Source organism: Cyprinus carpio, chromosome B4, assembly GCF_018340385.1.
Source record: "Cyprinus carpio isolate SPL01 chromosome B4, ASM1834038v1, whole genome shotgun sequence".
Lineage (NCBI taxonomy): Eukaryota > Metazoa > Chordata > Actinopteri > Cypriniformes > Cyprinidae > Cyprinus > Cyprinus carpio.
The window spans coordinates 18258014-18273629 of record NC_056600.1 but is presented as its reverse complement, the minus strand read 5'-3'; the positions used below and the strand labels follow the sequence as shown (position 1 = coordinate 18273629).

Here is a 15616-nt window from a genome sequence, read left to right as displayed (position 1 = left end):
TCACAGCCAGTAGTGGTGTCACTGGAGGGTGAGGATACATGAGGCAACTTTTTGAGCAGTTTTTCCAGGCACATTTTTTGGAGCAATGTTGCTTGGGCACTTTCCCACTGAAAGTGGGTAACACATTTCTATTTGGATACTTTAAATCGGTCGTGGCCCTGTGTCTCACCTGGTTGCCCATTCATGGCAATATTATCTAAAGTTGCCCGGCAACTTTGCTCAAAAAAATTTGCCTGGCAAAATTGCTCAAAAAGTTTCCCCATGTGTCATCAGCAGTTCTTTTTAATGGAAACCTTGAGTTGTCTTCTGCAACTTTTTGAGCAATGTTGCCATCAGTGGCCAACCAGGTGAGACACAGGGCCCTTGACTGATTTAAAGTATCCAGATAGAAATTTGCTACTCATTTTCATTGAAAAAGTGCCCAAGCAACATTGCTCAAAAAAAAGCTGAGCCATGTATCATCAGCCTAAGTGTGGAGGCGTTGTGCTCGCTGTGTGAACATGATGCATAGTTCTAGAATAACATGAGCATGTATTTCCTCATCTCACCTGCACAAAAACAGATTCAGTATTCCTCAAAATGAATAAAAATTATCAAATACAACCTCAGAGTATTATACAAACCTGTAATAATTAAATATCATTTATGTATTTAATCCCATTTTATTGACCAGTCTCTATGCTATTGACTTTCGATGATCCAGTTCAACCATACTAAGCAAAAATGACACATTTGCATTTCGTTTTTATTTTTGATGAATAGTGTTGAACTTTCTTCTCCTGCATCATATTCTTCATGCAATTTGTGTGAACTGCGCCCTCAACTGTACAGACGTGAATCTACATTTCCTTCAGCCTGAGGTGTTTTCATTTCACTTTTGTTGTGAAAGGGCTTTTACATTTGTAAAAATAACTTTTTTTGTATTTAGGACAAACAATCAAGTCTTGTCCAGATTTAAAAAGCAACTCAAAAGTAATTTAATACACTACTTTCTATAAAAAGTAATTAAGTAATGTAATTACTTTTTTAAGGAGTAATGTAATATTGTAATGCATTACTTTTAAAAGTAAATTTCCCCAACACTGATAAATACAAAATAAACAGACACACCATCTACGGGTTTCACTGAACAAAGCTTGACAAGAGTTCGAAACAGAAGACATGACATGACTTAAAACATAAAACAAACAAAGCTCCTAAATAAAGTAATTGTTAGTGAAAAAAAAATAAAAATGCCGTACAATATCTGTTGAACAAAATGGTTTGACTGGTCAAAGTTATAGATAGTAAACTTGAGTAATTTCCTACTGATTTACTATGGGATCATTTTTATAAGCAATAAACCAAATATAGTTTGTAGTTGCCGATTAATGCACCTCATTGTCCTATACTGCTTGTATGTCCTATAAATCTGTTTTATTTCTTTGAAGTCAACTCTATTAATCTGATGCTGTACCATGTGTCATTTCTTCTGTTGGACACGCTTCAGTTCTGGTGCATTGTTGCATTGCATAACTTAATGTCTTTAGAGTTATGGATCATTGAAGCTGAAAAAACCAAGCAGTCCCACCCCATTACATGCCTTTTACTGTCGGTCACGGCTGAAAAGTGGCTTAAAAAAAAGGCTGAGGAACATTTTAAACCTGAGATGCGTTTTTAAAGAAAGTTTTTATGAGAGGTTGGTTGCTGTGGTAACTTCTGAAAATCAAGTGTATTTTTCAGTGTTTTGTGAATGGTTTACTCATAAAGATAGATTTTATAAGGTCCAAGAGATCAGCAGATGCATCACACAAGCAGCACAACCAGGCTACAGAATTGATTAGAACGATTGACTGCCCTATTCCAAGAGGTACATCAATAACTTCTATTTTTTAACTTTGGTTTAAAATAAAATACAGAGAAATAATAAAGACTACATATGAAACATGTTTCTCATATTCTAGGGTAAGCTTACTTTTGAAAACTGAGGTCAGATGAGCCTCTGGTGCAATAGGGTAAACATCCTGTATATGATTTTTTTTTTTTTTTTTTTTTGCACCTGATTTTGTTGTACTCTATATAATATAATTCCAGAAATTAAAGAAAGGGAAAAAAGGTAACACTTTATTTTAAGGTGTCATTGTTGCACATGTTACATGTACTACTTATTATAATAACAATCACTTATGCATAATTACAGGCAAGTAACCCTAATCCTAACCCTAATCATGTAGTAAGTAATTAATATTAATCCGTACTTAAATGTATAATTACACTGTAACAAGGACACCTTAAAATAAAGTGTAACCAAAAACAAACAAACACATAAATAAATCAGAAAATAAGAGTGTGTGTGGGACAAAGAGCTGCAGGAGGTGACGTCAGCAAGCCGCTTTCTTCCCCTCCGTGTTGATTCAATAACAAGAAAGAAAGAAGGAAAGAAAGTGTCCTGAGAGAAATGCTTTGTCTCGTGCCACATCGCTCAGTTTCGACACGACTTCAACAGCAGCCAATGCGATCTCTGCTCTACAGTCTTCTCGCCAGTGAAGTTTAACGGGAAATCTGTTTTTAAGTCTTTCGCGCGAGGATTTCTTATGACTCTCCTTTTGATTTCTACACGGTGAACATGTTTGTTTTTTGGAAGAGCAGCAGTAATATGAGTGATCTGGTGGGTCCGGTGTATCAGGGGTGCGTGGACGGGTCTATGATGGACGGCTTCAGTGTTTTCATTCAGGGTCTTTTGGCTGTTCTGGCTTTCAGCACATTACTGTGTAAGTTTCTTACGGTTTTTAAACCAAACCGCGAATGAAACGATGTTTCCGTGTGATGTTTCCTTTTTTTATTCTGATGACGGATATGATGTAGCACGTGGCTTGGGGTTTGTTTGTTTACAGTCTTGTTTGTTAGCTACTGTAGTATATGGAGGTACTATGGTACAGTGATGCGTGAAATTGTGTTTATATATATATATATATATATATATATATATATATATATATATATATATATATATATATATATATATATAAATGATTAGAATATTTATAGTGGTACTTCAAAAAAAGTACAAACAATATTTCATTCAGTGAACACGTATGAAAAACTATACACAGATTAAGCCATGTTTACTGTTTAGTGTTCCCTGTAAAGAAAATGACAACTGTAGTAGTTACATGCACTTGATCTTAAAACAACAAATTACAAAATTTAAATGACATTTGTTGATGTATTTAGGTTTAATCTATCTTCATATTTAAACAATTAACTGACACATGTTTAGGCTAAGCAAAATCTGTACAAAAACATGCTGAAATAATATTTACAGAACAGAGGCGCTCTTCCTGGTGCTTTTAATGCATTCACTCTTCTCATTGTGTGCTATTTCAAGATCTGAAGTGTTTAACCATAAAGCAATAAGGAAACTTTTAATCAATAGCACTGCATGTTATAATATCATTAACTGACCTAAATAAACAAAAGCACACACACATATCCACACATAAACTTGGGCCCTATGAAAGGCTTTTCTTTCACTCAATTTTTAAACCACATTTTAGTCTCCATCTCATACATCCTTTTTTTTGTTTTCTTTTTTTTTTTCCAAATGAGGAATAAGATGTTTGGTCATCTGGTAACAAATCGTGTGCAGTTCAAATGGTGATGGAAAACATTGAAAAAAAAAACATTTGTTAATTTCATTATTGTGGACGCTAGACTTTGAAGTAAACATGAATTACATTTAAATATGAAAATATGTAGGCTGATTTTATCAACTGGGAATTGATTGGATCATGAACAAAGCAGTTTGCAAAAACAATGCCTAAAGATCTATTTTTTTCTTAATCGACATTATCGAGTAGCGAAGAGATGTCAGCAGAAAATGAAGAAGATTTGTATTTTTTTTTTTTTTTGGCAAATCTTTCGTCTGTATGTGAAATTCCCGGCTGCATGGATTCCCATTGAAATGATTGGATTTTGTCTGTAAAAATGCTGAAAAACTTCTTCTCCTGTAAGAACGAGTATTACTCAGAGATAAGATTGTTTAGCTGTGTGATAACAGCATCGACTCCCGTAGCTCATGTGATGCTCAGATCCCAAACTCAAGCTTGTGTTTCCAGCTGGAGGGTTCGAGTCATGTGACCTTCCTCTCAAGTTTGAACCCTCAGGGCCAGAGCTGTTTCTTTCCCAATATCTAACCATGTCATGTGGTCATTGAGTTCAAAGATACACTATAGTGTTTGCTCGGATAATATTTGGTGATTCTGACCTAATATTCATTCAGACTGCTACTGATCATTTATAAAGTGAATGTTGAGGTGTTAAAATGTTATTTACTTTGGTGTTAGAGTAAAACTTTGAGGAACATGTCCCACATTTGGAGTACGGATAGGAATGAGAACTGAAAACATGCAGCTTGTTAAAGAGAAGTTAGGTTTCTGAGCAATCGGAATTTGGATTTTTAGCTGTTGGATGATAAAATAGGTTTAAAAAGGCCAATTTAGGAACGGTTTATTTATTTTTTGGTCATGCACTGAATAACCCCCCAAAACATGGTAAATGACCTCTGACCTTTCTAAAGTTACACATTACCATGGACCTGTGCCGTTCCTGTTGATCATTAAACTTTTTGCTGTGTACAGAGAAAAATATCCTATTCGTTAGTTATTATCAGAGGACTGGCATTTATTTATTCATGTATATGTTTTTTTCCCAGTAAGAAGTTTTGCTTAGACATTTGACCTAGAAACAAAGCTGGGAGAAGTTCTGTCTGTGACATTTGTACTTTATGAACACTGTCAGAGCTCTGCTTATGCTTGTGTTTATATGCACTTCCTCTTTGATATTCTGGCCACTTCCTGGCTTCTTTTTGGCTGCTTATCTCTGTTGACGTCATCACTGTTGGTTTCCTCAGACATTCAATAATCATCATCCTGCTTCTGTTTGGCTGGTGATTACAGACTAACCGTTTGCATATTTGAGAAATGTCCAGATATGTCTTTCAGCTTCTGTTATAGTGGGCTAGTTTGACATAGAGTTTTGGCATTAAATTCAATTATTCTGTTCCTTGAGCACTTGTTTTGATGTGCATCAGTGATAGCATTATTTCATGTCTAATTTTGTTCTGGGATTAGCTGTTTCTTCCCCCTTCTAATTTATTTGATTTCATTTTGGCTTATGTGTGCTAGACTCTTATAAAGACAGTGGTGAGGCATTTAGGTTTAACACAACTTTTTTTTTTTCATCTTAATTCACCCAAGTCTTGTAAAAAAAAAAAAAAATAATAATAATCTCTTTTTGATATTCAACGCAATAAAAAAAAAGTTTTTAATGAGTAGTATCTAAACCTCATAAAATTACATTTCGTTTTAGTTTTACTCTACCTTTTTTTAGGTTTTTATCTCTTTTTATCACTTTTCTTTAACTCAAAAATATTAAAAAAATATGTTTTACAGGTTTAAAATTATATATATATATATATTTTAAACCTATATTTTAAATTATATATAAAATTTTTGCTTAAAAAGGGTGCATGCACTATATTTCTTTTAAATAAATGACACTTGATTTGATATTTTGTTAACTGATACAAACAAGCTTTTTGTCTCATTTTTGTCCCTCCGTTGCATCCAAACCCATGTGTGTTCCTTATAGAACATATATAACATATTGGATATTAATCAGAATTAATATTTTTATTCAGTAAGGATACATTAAATTGATCAAATATGACAGTAAAGACATTTATAGTGTTTATAAAAGTTTGTATTTCAGATAAATGGTGTTCCTTTGAACTTTGTTCATCAAAAAATCCTGAAAAATGAATGTATTGCAAAACTATATTAAGCAATACAAAACGGTTTTAGATATTCATAACAATAAGAAATGTTTCTTGTGCCAAATCAGCATATTAGTATTATTTCTGAAGGATCATGTGACACTTAATAACAGAATTCATTTTAAATGTATATTAAATAAAAAAAAGTTATTTTAAATTGTGATAATATTTCACAATATTACTGTTTTTAATGTGTTTTTTGATCAAATAAATGCAGCCTTGGTAAGCACAGGATATTAATTATTATAAATTTTTTGCAAAAACAAAAAACTTAACAATAAGATCTTTGCCTTTACAGTGAAAAGGTTTCGTGAACCCGTGGGAATAAGAAGACCATGGAGGATCTGGTAATAATATTAAACATTAGTTCAGAATTCTGGTACAATAATAGAACAAAAGAACGCAAACTCATTCTCGTTTGTTTCCTCCAGGTTCTTTGATACGTCAAAGCAGGCCATCGGGGCTCTTTTCATGCATTTTGCCAACATTTTCTTGTCCACACTCACCAATGAAGATCCCTGTTCTCTGTGAGTTGATTATTAGCCTGATTATTTGTCAAGTTTATTGCTTTAACCTGGCATTAAACTAACCGAATGGCTCTTTTCTGTTTTAACAGATATCTGTTGAACTTCCTGTTGGATGCCACGTTGGGAATGCTGGTGATCTGGGTGGGGGTGAAGGTTGTTTCCAAGATAGTGGAACATAAACAGCTACCACTGCTGATGTTTGGAGAATATGGTGAGTTACACTGGTGGAAGCTAGTTAGAATGGGTGAACAGTGGCGATAAGGGGACAGTTTAATGTCTTAATGTAAGACTACAGTCATAACACTCAGGAAAACGTAAACATAAAATCCAAAGCAAAAGAGAAACTGATGCATCGATTTGAGCAGTTTGTTACCACCAGAGGGCGCTGTATGTTATATTTTTCAAAGATGTTTGGGTAGTTTCCCCACATTTGCTTTTTCCCTCTGAGGGATTCCTTTGGTAAAACACCATAGAAAAATCTTATTACACACACACTCGCACGTGTGCACACACACTTAAAGCAGATGGAATACGCCCATAGTTTCACATGATTTTGGCCAAACAATTGTTCATGACTGTTTTTCTGCTTAGATCACTCTTTAAATCCCTGTTTTGACTGCGCCATGTCCAGTTTACCATAATGTTTGGAGGCTGATCACTTCAAAGTGCTCCGATGCTACAATCAGCGCTATTACTATAATAAAACTACCAGCATTCATTAAAGTTAAAGAGAAGGGTTTCTTAAGATTGTTTTTTATCATATGGAAGAACGTAAGTGCCATATAAACAAATAAATCAATCTTTGATTAAATACACCAATATATTTGCCATCTAGCTTTCAGTAAAAAAACAATCGAAAATAATCATCATAAAAATAATGTACTTATGTAGCAATAAATAAATGTATGTATCTTTCACAAAATAAATAAATGATGAAATGTCAACACATTAACATATATGCATAATTATATAATAATGTAATAAAATTACATGTTATGTATTTATTTTCTATGCATATTATATTTATTTATTGTCACACGTCATGGTTAGGGTTAGATAGATTAAATGTATTTATTCATTAAATATATTCATTTATTTATTTATTGCCAAATTTCATGATTTATATATTTATTATATTATATTGGCGTATATTTATATATCGGACATGATTTATTTGTTTATTGAAAGGTTAGTTAATTTGTTTACTGAAACATTACATGGTTTATTTATTTATTCATTAAATAATTATTCATTTATATACTTATATATTAAGTATAACTACATAGCAATAATGTCAAGCACTTCAGAAAATGTAATTGTAGTACATTTTTGAATGTCTTTTAGGTGATCCTCCTCGGATAGCAGCCTGGTTGGCTCAGTGCTCAGTGTATTTACTCATTGTTGCTCTGGAGAAAAGTGTGGTCACTCTGGTGCTGCTCGTTCCTGGGTGGACCAATGTAAGATAAACATTCACAATGTTCTGTTATTGTTACACAGACTCACCCCACTGGCATCATTTCCCTAAACTAACATCGGTCTCTGATCCTCTGAGTAATGTATAGGACTAACTCTTAGCAATGACATTCATAAGGATGCCAGATTCTATTTGGGCTATTAAATGTTTTTGGTGCCTGTGTAAAACAAGTCAGTCCCATATGTATCTTTTGTTCCTTCTGTTTTTTTTATGAATCAACATAAAAAGGCAAATTACTCTTTGTACTTAAGGATGTTCTAATATGGAATGATGAAATGAGGACTGTGACTACAAAGATAATATTTCATCTGGATTGGTGTGGGAATAAGGAATAGATTATCTGTGCATGGTCTCCTCTATAGACTTGTTTTAATTCCAGTGAAATAAGCTATGCATTTATTCATTTACATACTTAATAAACTCAGATTAAAAGGCACAAAGCTCTCACTGGGGCAAGACCCTAAGGAACAAAAGTTAAAAGGTACCTTATTTACCCCTAAATAGTATATATTAGTACTTTAAATGTACATTTTAGTACCTTTTGAAAGGGTACCGCCACAGTGACAGCTTTTTAAAAAAATTTCTGTTCATGCAATTTCAGAATTGTTCTAATTTTTACTGAAAAAAAAAAATGTACACTGTGGAAATAATTTTTGCTTAGATTTTGCCAGTAAACAGTTACAAAGAAACTGCAAGTAACCCATTGAATTAAACACAGTTGAAAAATGTAAATAATATTTTCCTGTAAAACACAATCTTTGTTTTATTCAAAAACATCAAAAATATCATTTTTACAGTGTACGCATGTATGTATTTATGTTTTCAATGCATACGGCATACATGCAATTTCATACTTTCTCACTGTAGGATGTCTAAATAATCTCAAAACATTTCATATTATCATTTTAAAGGGGTCATATGTCATATTCGATTTCAAATTTTCCTTGCTCTTTGGAGTGTTACAAGCTCTTGGTAAATAAAGAAGATTTGTAAAAATGCAAAGACTAAAGTCTCAAATCCAAAGAGATATTCTTTATAAAACACTCATCCACGCCCCCCTAAAACGGCTCGTTCTAACACGCCCCCACATCTCTACGTCAGTATGTGGGAAGATTTGCATAATGCCGCCCAGATGTTCACGCAAAGAAAGAAAGCGTACCTTTTATTCTCATTGTAGTATTGTTGCCGCCACCAACATATCATATAGACGCTGTGTGTTTCACTGTGAAAGCAAAACTACTTTGTTTGGCCTTCCAAAAGAGGAGGATATCTGCTTCGTCATGCATGGAGCTGATCTGTGCTGGTCGCTGAGGAAATACATCAACTTTGCACTGTGGATCACTGAATCGGATTAACCGTGGACAAAGTCCAGCCTGGGGTCATCACATGTGGTTGCTGCAAGCCCAAGGTACACTCCTTCGTAGAATCCGCCGGCTGCACCGTTCTCAAGCTGCCCGCCTCTGCTCATTCAATCCGGCCGCGGCTCACTCTAGACCAGGGCTCACTATAGGCTTCCGGCCTCTGCTCACTCAAGGCCACGGTGTGTGATGCTGTTCAGTTGAGAAAGCGAAACTACTTTGTTTTTGCCTTCCAAAAGAAGAGTTGACTAGAAATCATGTTTATATCACGTTTATAATGGGTTTTATGTTTATGTCTCGTCGCTCCGGCAAAGGCATCACAATATGTTAAGAGGCTTAACATTTCTGTCACATGCTTGAGGCATTTGGCCAATCACAGCACACCTCACTTTTCAGAGCGATGAGCTTTTTAAAAATCTACGCGTTTCAGAAGGCGGGGCATAGAGGAGTAACAATAATGTACAGTATGTGGAAAATAATGTGTTTTTTAACCTTAAACAGCATAAACACATTTCATTACACCAAATACACAAAATAATGTTCTTTTTAGCAGCATCATATGACCCCTTTAATATACTTGATGGATATGTATTTCTTGAAGTGTTGACCGCTGCTGTGTTTGTGTGTTATAGCTGGAGGAGGTGGTGCTGGACTACATCCCAAACCCACAGCTGGAGCTGGCTATCGTCATGCTGATCGTGCCTTTCATTGTAAACGTGAGTCAAGAGTAATGCATGCTATCTATCTATCTATCTATCTTTATGTAATATAATGCAACTTATTTCTGTAAATATGTGTGTTTCAGTCTATAATGTTCTGGGTGGTGGACAGTTTAACAATGCGGAAATCTAAGAAAATTACATCTCTGGAGGGCTCACGTGACTGTCCTAAGCAAGTAGAGGTGTTGCCAAATGACAGCAATGATGAAGCTGAGGTGAGAATGTCCCAATAAATAAAACCATTTCATTTGTAAATATACAATGTAATAGTGAATTATAATTTAACCAATATCTGAATTCATTAAAGTGCCTCACTTTATTGCTATAACAATATGTTTTATCACACTGTTAAACTGTAATATAGAATGAAATGTAAACAAAGCACATTTTTGTAGTCATTATCCATTTCTAAGCCATACTGTATGTCGCCAGTGTTGAGGTTTAGTGTGTATGTTTATCATAGCTCAATAATTGCTACTTGACTAACGACTATATGCCATTTACAGTTTTGACTTGCAGTTCACTTTATACAGAGACAAGTCATTATGTAACTTGGGTTAAAGTAGCTCACAATAGTGTGCTGTAAAAAATATTTTGACAAACTTTTACAAATTTTGGTAATGTAAAAAATATTTTTTTTATGAAAGCCTGGATACTGTACATTTTGTCTGTGAGCTATTTTAATGGTCAGATTTGATAGAAATACAATGGTTCTTTAAAGTAACATGCCATTTTTACTCATGGGTCACTTCTTGCAAGATTTGAATTAAAGCGTGTAATTTCTTTGGCACCAAAGAGAATTCCAAAAGCTTTCCTAACATCTTCATGTGCAATCCATAGGATGTTCTTCATCCTGGGTTTAACAAATCATTATTGAGATCCAGGAACAAATGAGTCAGTAAAAATTCCTTAACCTGATCCTAATGACCGTGTTCCCCATATATGTCCCTCAAGACATTTCATTCTAGTCTGGATTAATTCAGCTGGTTAGTCTCAGGCCTGTAGAATAAAGCAGGGAAGAAAAAACAAAGCTTATGCAAGTAATAAAATACAAATTTTGCAGTGGAGGAGTGGCACATTTTATGTTATTGAGCTCAAAAAGCATGATGACCCCATTCAAACTCAATTCTGTTTTTATGGAAATTCATCATCACTTAATAGAAATTATCCAAATTAGACAGATGACATATGTGTAACCTGACCTTATGGTCATAAATCATAAAAAAATTAACAAAACAAAATTAAATATGACCCAGACTACATAAAATACAGATTAAAATGATCAGACAGACCAGAATGTGTTTTCTGTGTTGAATTATTTACTGTCAATAGCATGAAACCATCAAAATTCAGCATTTTTTTTCTCATTCAGCCTATGTTACATTAATAATTTTCCATATTTTTTGGGCTTATGAATAAACTGCATATAATAAGAATAAATCAAAATGTTTGATTTTACAGACAGCCACTTGAGGTCCAATGTAAAGTCTGGGTCCTGGAGCAAAACTATATAAACCCCACTGGACTAATTCAATTTTTTATTAGCTTGGCTTTATTCTTGCATATGATTTCAAATGAAATGTGACAGCTGAAATGAATGTTTTGTTTCTTGGGTTGTATATGAATAGTTTGATTGTGTGTTTGTGTATTGTATTCTTCTTCTTGAATGGTGGGATTGTGCAATATGAATGTGATTACAGGACAGATTTGTTTTTAATATTTGCGTCATTTGACCAAAGACCTTTCCAAAGGCCGTTGACCTCTAGGGTCAAATGGTCTTCATTTGTTGGGCAATACAGGGTCTTTCCCATCTCTTTTACTTTGTTCTCCTCTTCTTCTTTTTTATTTTTTCTCATCCCTCTTTCCCTCACTCCTCCAGTTATGGAAGTGTGCCAGCTGCTCACAAATCATCCATTTGTTCGGCGGAAGCAGTGACATTTGGAAAATGTTTCCATAAGCTCATGCTATAGAGAATGAACCCAAATCTGTGGAAAAGTCTGTTTGATGAGTGCCGATATGAATGAGAACTTAAAGGGATACTCCACCCCAAAATGAAAATTTTGTCATTAATCACTTACCCCCATGTCGTTCCAAACCCGTAAAAGCTTTGTTTGTATTCGGAACAAAATTTAATATATTTTGGATGAAAACCGGGAGGCTTGTGACTGTCCCATAGACTGGCAAATAAATAACAGTGTCAAGGTCCAGAAAAGTATGAAAGACATCGTCAGAATAGTTTTGTTTTCTTTGCATACAAAAGTATTCTCGTCGCTTCATAACGTTACGGTTGAATCACTGATGGCAGATGGACTATTCTGATAATGTCTTTCATACTTTTCTGGACCTTGACACTGTAATTTACTTACTCACAAGCCTCCCGGTTTTCATCCAAAATATCTTAAACTGTGTTCGGAAGATTAACGAAGCTTTTACGGGTTTGGAACGACATGGGGGTAAGTGATTAATGACAAAATTTTCATTTTGGGGTGGAGTATCCCTTTAAAAACTGGTCTAGTGTCAATCTTCTGTTGAATCCATGCATTTGGGCTTGTGGTTTTATAATCAGTAAATTTATGCAACTATAAAGTGATCCAGCTCACATGAGCGGAAAAACGATCATGTGTAAAATCTGGCAAGGCTCTTCAGCTGACCTCAGACTGTGTTTATATGTTTGTGTAGGTGCTGCTAAAGGAAGATGAAGATGATGCTACAGTGTGTTCTGAACAGGAAGAACACGTCTCTACAGAAGAGGTGTTGATAAGAGTCTGTATGGAAGTTTAAAACAAACGTTAAGAAGTATACTTGTCAGAATTTCTTAAACACTATATATTTGTTCCTAAACCTCGTGAGCTGCCTTGCTGTTTACCTCCTACATAGGCAGATACCTTCCAGAGTGAAATGGAAACTCATAAGTGATTTTGGAATACTCTAATTAGACTTCAACTTAGCGCAACTCTCAACTTTTCACGTAAAGTACACACTGGAGATGGGACTCAGTTGATATCAATAGAGTTTGGCGTTAGCATGTTGCTAAGCTAACAACACAGTACCATAGATAGTAGACATGTCTCCACTTCCTTACACTACGGAAAAGTGAAGCCAAAACATCAGTATGGCCACTATCATCTTGTGAGAATGACGTCATCTGGAGCCCGAGTCTGCGCCGTAGTGATTCATTTGGAGACAGGAAGTGGAGTTGCGGTATCAAAGTCCCATCCAAACTCCCGCAGACCCAATCGCACACTCACAATCATGACACCACACCCCATTTTTGTAGCATAAAATTTTATTAAATGTATTCATTTCATAATTTAGTTTTGCTCACATCCCATTTGTTTACATGGAGAGGGCGGGGTTTTTGACCTATGCTGCAGCCAGCCAACAGATGGCGATCAAAATGTTTTGGCTTCAATTTTCAGGTCATGTGCGGCACACCTGTACAATACTCAATACTTGAGTCAATACTATGTAAAAATTAAAAAATTGTTAATGATGCTTTAAATAGAGCTTTTCATGGGAGTACACTTGGGAGAGTAGATTTACAATTGTTTCCAATTGAGGGGTGTTTACACAACACCATTTTCAACTAAAAACTAAAAACTTTTTATGCATTGTGGCTGTTCATTTACACGACAAAGGTGCTTTGTGCGTCTGAAAACCCAAACTTTTGAAAACGGGTTTGAAAAAGTGCAAGATTTTGAAAACCGTTATCGTTTCCGTGTAAACTACAAAAACACAAATTTGTGAAAACGGTAATTTCGTGCTCATGCGTATTATATGTACAAAGCCTTTTTAGTCGTTTTCACAGGTCTGTGTAAACGGGGATCGTTTTGACAACTTTGTCATCTGTACATGAAAAACACAAAGGAAAAACATTTCTGTTTTTCATGTAAACATGCCCCAAGTCTGATGTTAGCATGTTGCTAAGCTAACAACATAAAAGGTAAACAGATTCCTTTGTCAACATTTCTCTCAGATCGTCCGCCATTTTAAAATGTAATTTTAAAAAAAGTAAATAAAATTAATATTTTCTGGAATAGCCTTCTCCAAAAAAAAAAAAACACTCATGCAATGAGTATTTAGTATTTTAGTATTGATGTTTTGGTAACAATGAAGATACATTCCCAGAACATTCTGATAACAGTTGCTAGAGGGACTATGCTGTCTAGGTAGGCAGCTCTCTAGATTTTGGAGCAGCTGGGAAGTTTTAACAAAATTTTAAGCAGACACATGCAACTTGACATGCTGTACTTCATGTAAAACTGCATTTTGCTTATACTTTTATAATTGTTAAACACGCAGCTTATATTAAATGTGAGCTCATTTTAATTGAGATACTACATGGAATATTTATGCTTTTAAAAATTCATGTCAGGCTTTTAGAAGTACTAAATCAAAAATGTGATATAAAATGGTCACCATTTCACAAGTTACAGCATCTGAGTTATATATTTTGCTTTATACATTTATATAAACTTCAACCTAAAATCTTGTTGTTGAAAAAATAATTGTTTAGCAAGAGCAACAGTTTTATGAAATACTTTAAATTACATTGTAGGATGTTTGTATATATGTTTGTATGTTAATGTATAAGCAGACAAGATAATTATCAACATACGAGTTATTGAAGGGAAACATTATCCTCCTTCCACATCCTTTAGAATTCATACTTCTAAGAAGTTAATTAAAAGAAGAGAAATGGAGAGAGATGAGAGAGGAGGTCTAGTGTTTCTCCTGATTACAGACATTCAGACTTTTAATTTGTAGTCTAAACAAGTCATGTCACTACCTGCGATGAACACCTCGCTGTAAATACACTACAACCATGTTTCCAGCTCTGATGCATGCTAGAATATTTCATATCTGAAAGATGTGCTCAAGAAAAAGTTTTATGTAAAACAATTTGTAAATATTCAGTTTTAAGTGAAAGACCAGATTATCTTTGTGCTTATTGTAGTGTTGTTTTTGTATTTGTAAACATCATGCACTAGTTCTGAATAACAATTTGATATAACTGATGTATAAAATGTACAACTGTTTACAATTTAAGCTGTGAAATTATATTGATTTCTTTAAAATTGTAGCAATGTCAACACGCATATCTAATTTCTTCAACATGAGGAAACATCTTGTTGAAAAATGTTGCCTCGATGCCTTATTTGGATGAAAACTAATAAAACTAGTTTGAGTGACTTGAAATTGTGATATAAAATATTGCTTGTAATATAAAGTCCAATCTAGAACTAATTTTGTAGCAGAAAGTTGTCACTTAGAATTAGATAAATTATTTTTTAGGATTTGTGTTCTTAATGCATTTTTTATTTACTAATTGTTTTATAAAAGTAATAATGCACTTGGCACCAATTTGCTTAATTTGAACCATAGGGTCATTGTGTGGATAAACGTTAAATTTTTTTTCGCTATCAGTAAGCAGGGTCACGTCTCCAGACCTTTTATGTGAAGTATATTAATAACCACAGCCAACAAAGTCCTGTGTGACAAAGGGGCTCTAAGAGGTAAGCAAACTTAGGTAAGAACACCTGGAAGGGGTGGGTCCTGAAACCATTTAACCCCAGTCTGATGACAGGGGCCAAACAGGTCACACTCAACCAGACATTAGTCAAGTCGGTTCGAATTTCTCAGCTGTTATGGATATAACACCACTCTCAGAAAAAAGGTACAAAAGCTGTCACTGGGGCAGTACCAATATGTACTTTTAAGCT

At 34.4% G+C, this 15616-nt stretch overlaps 1 protein-coding gene across 1 annotated transcript; it reads left to right on the top strand.

The window, feature by feature from the left end:
- Window positions 1-2332: 2332 nt before the first annotated feature.
- Window positions 2333-15092, top strand: tmem110l (transmembrane protein 110, like). Its single transcript, XM_019067555.2, has 8 exons — window positions 2333-2750; window positions 6114-6162; window positions 6247-6342; window positions 6432-6553; window positions 7687-7799; window positions 9807-9890; window positions 9980-10108; window positions 12573-15092. The coding sequence occupies exons 1-8, from the start codon at window positions 2606-2608 to the stop codon at window positions 12672-12674; spliced, it is 840 nt and encodes a 279-aa protein (XP_018923100.1). The 5' UTR covers window positions 2333-2605; the 3' UTR covers window positions 12675-15092.
- The last annotated feature ends 524 nt before the right edge of the window (window positions 15093-15616 follow it).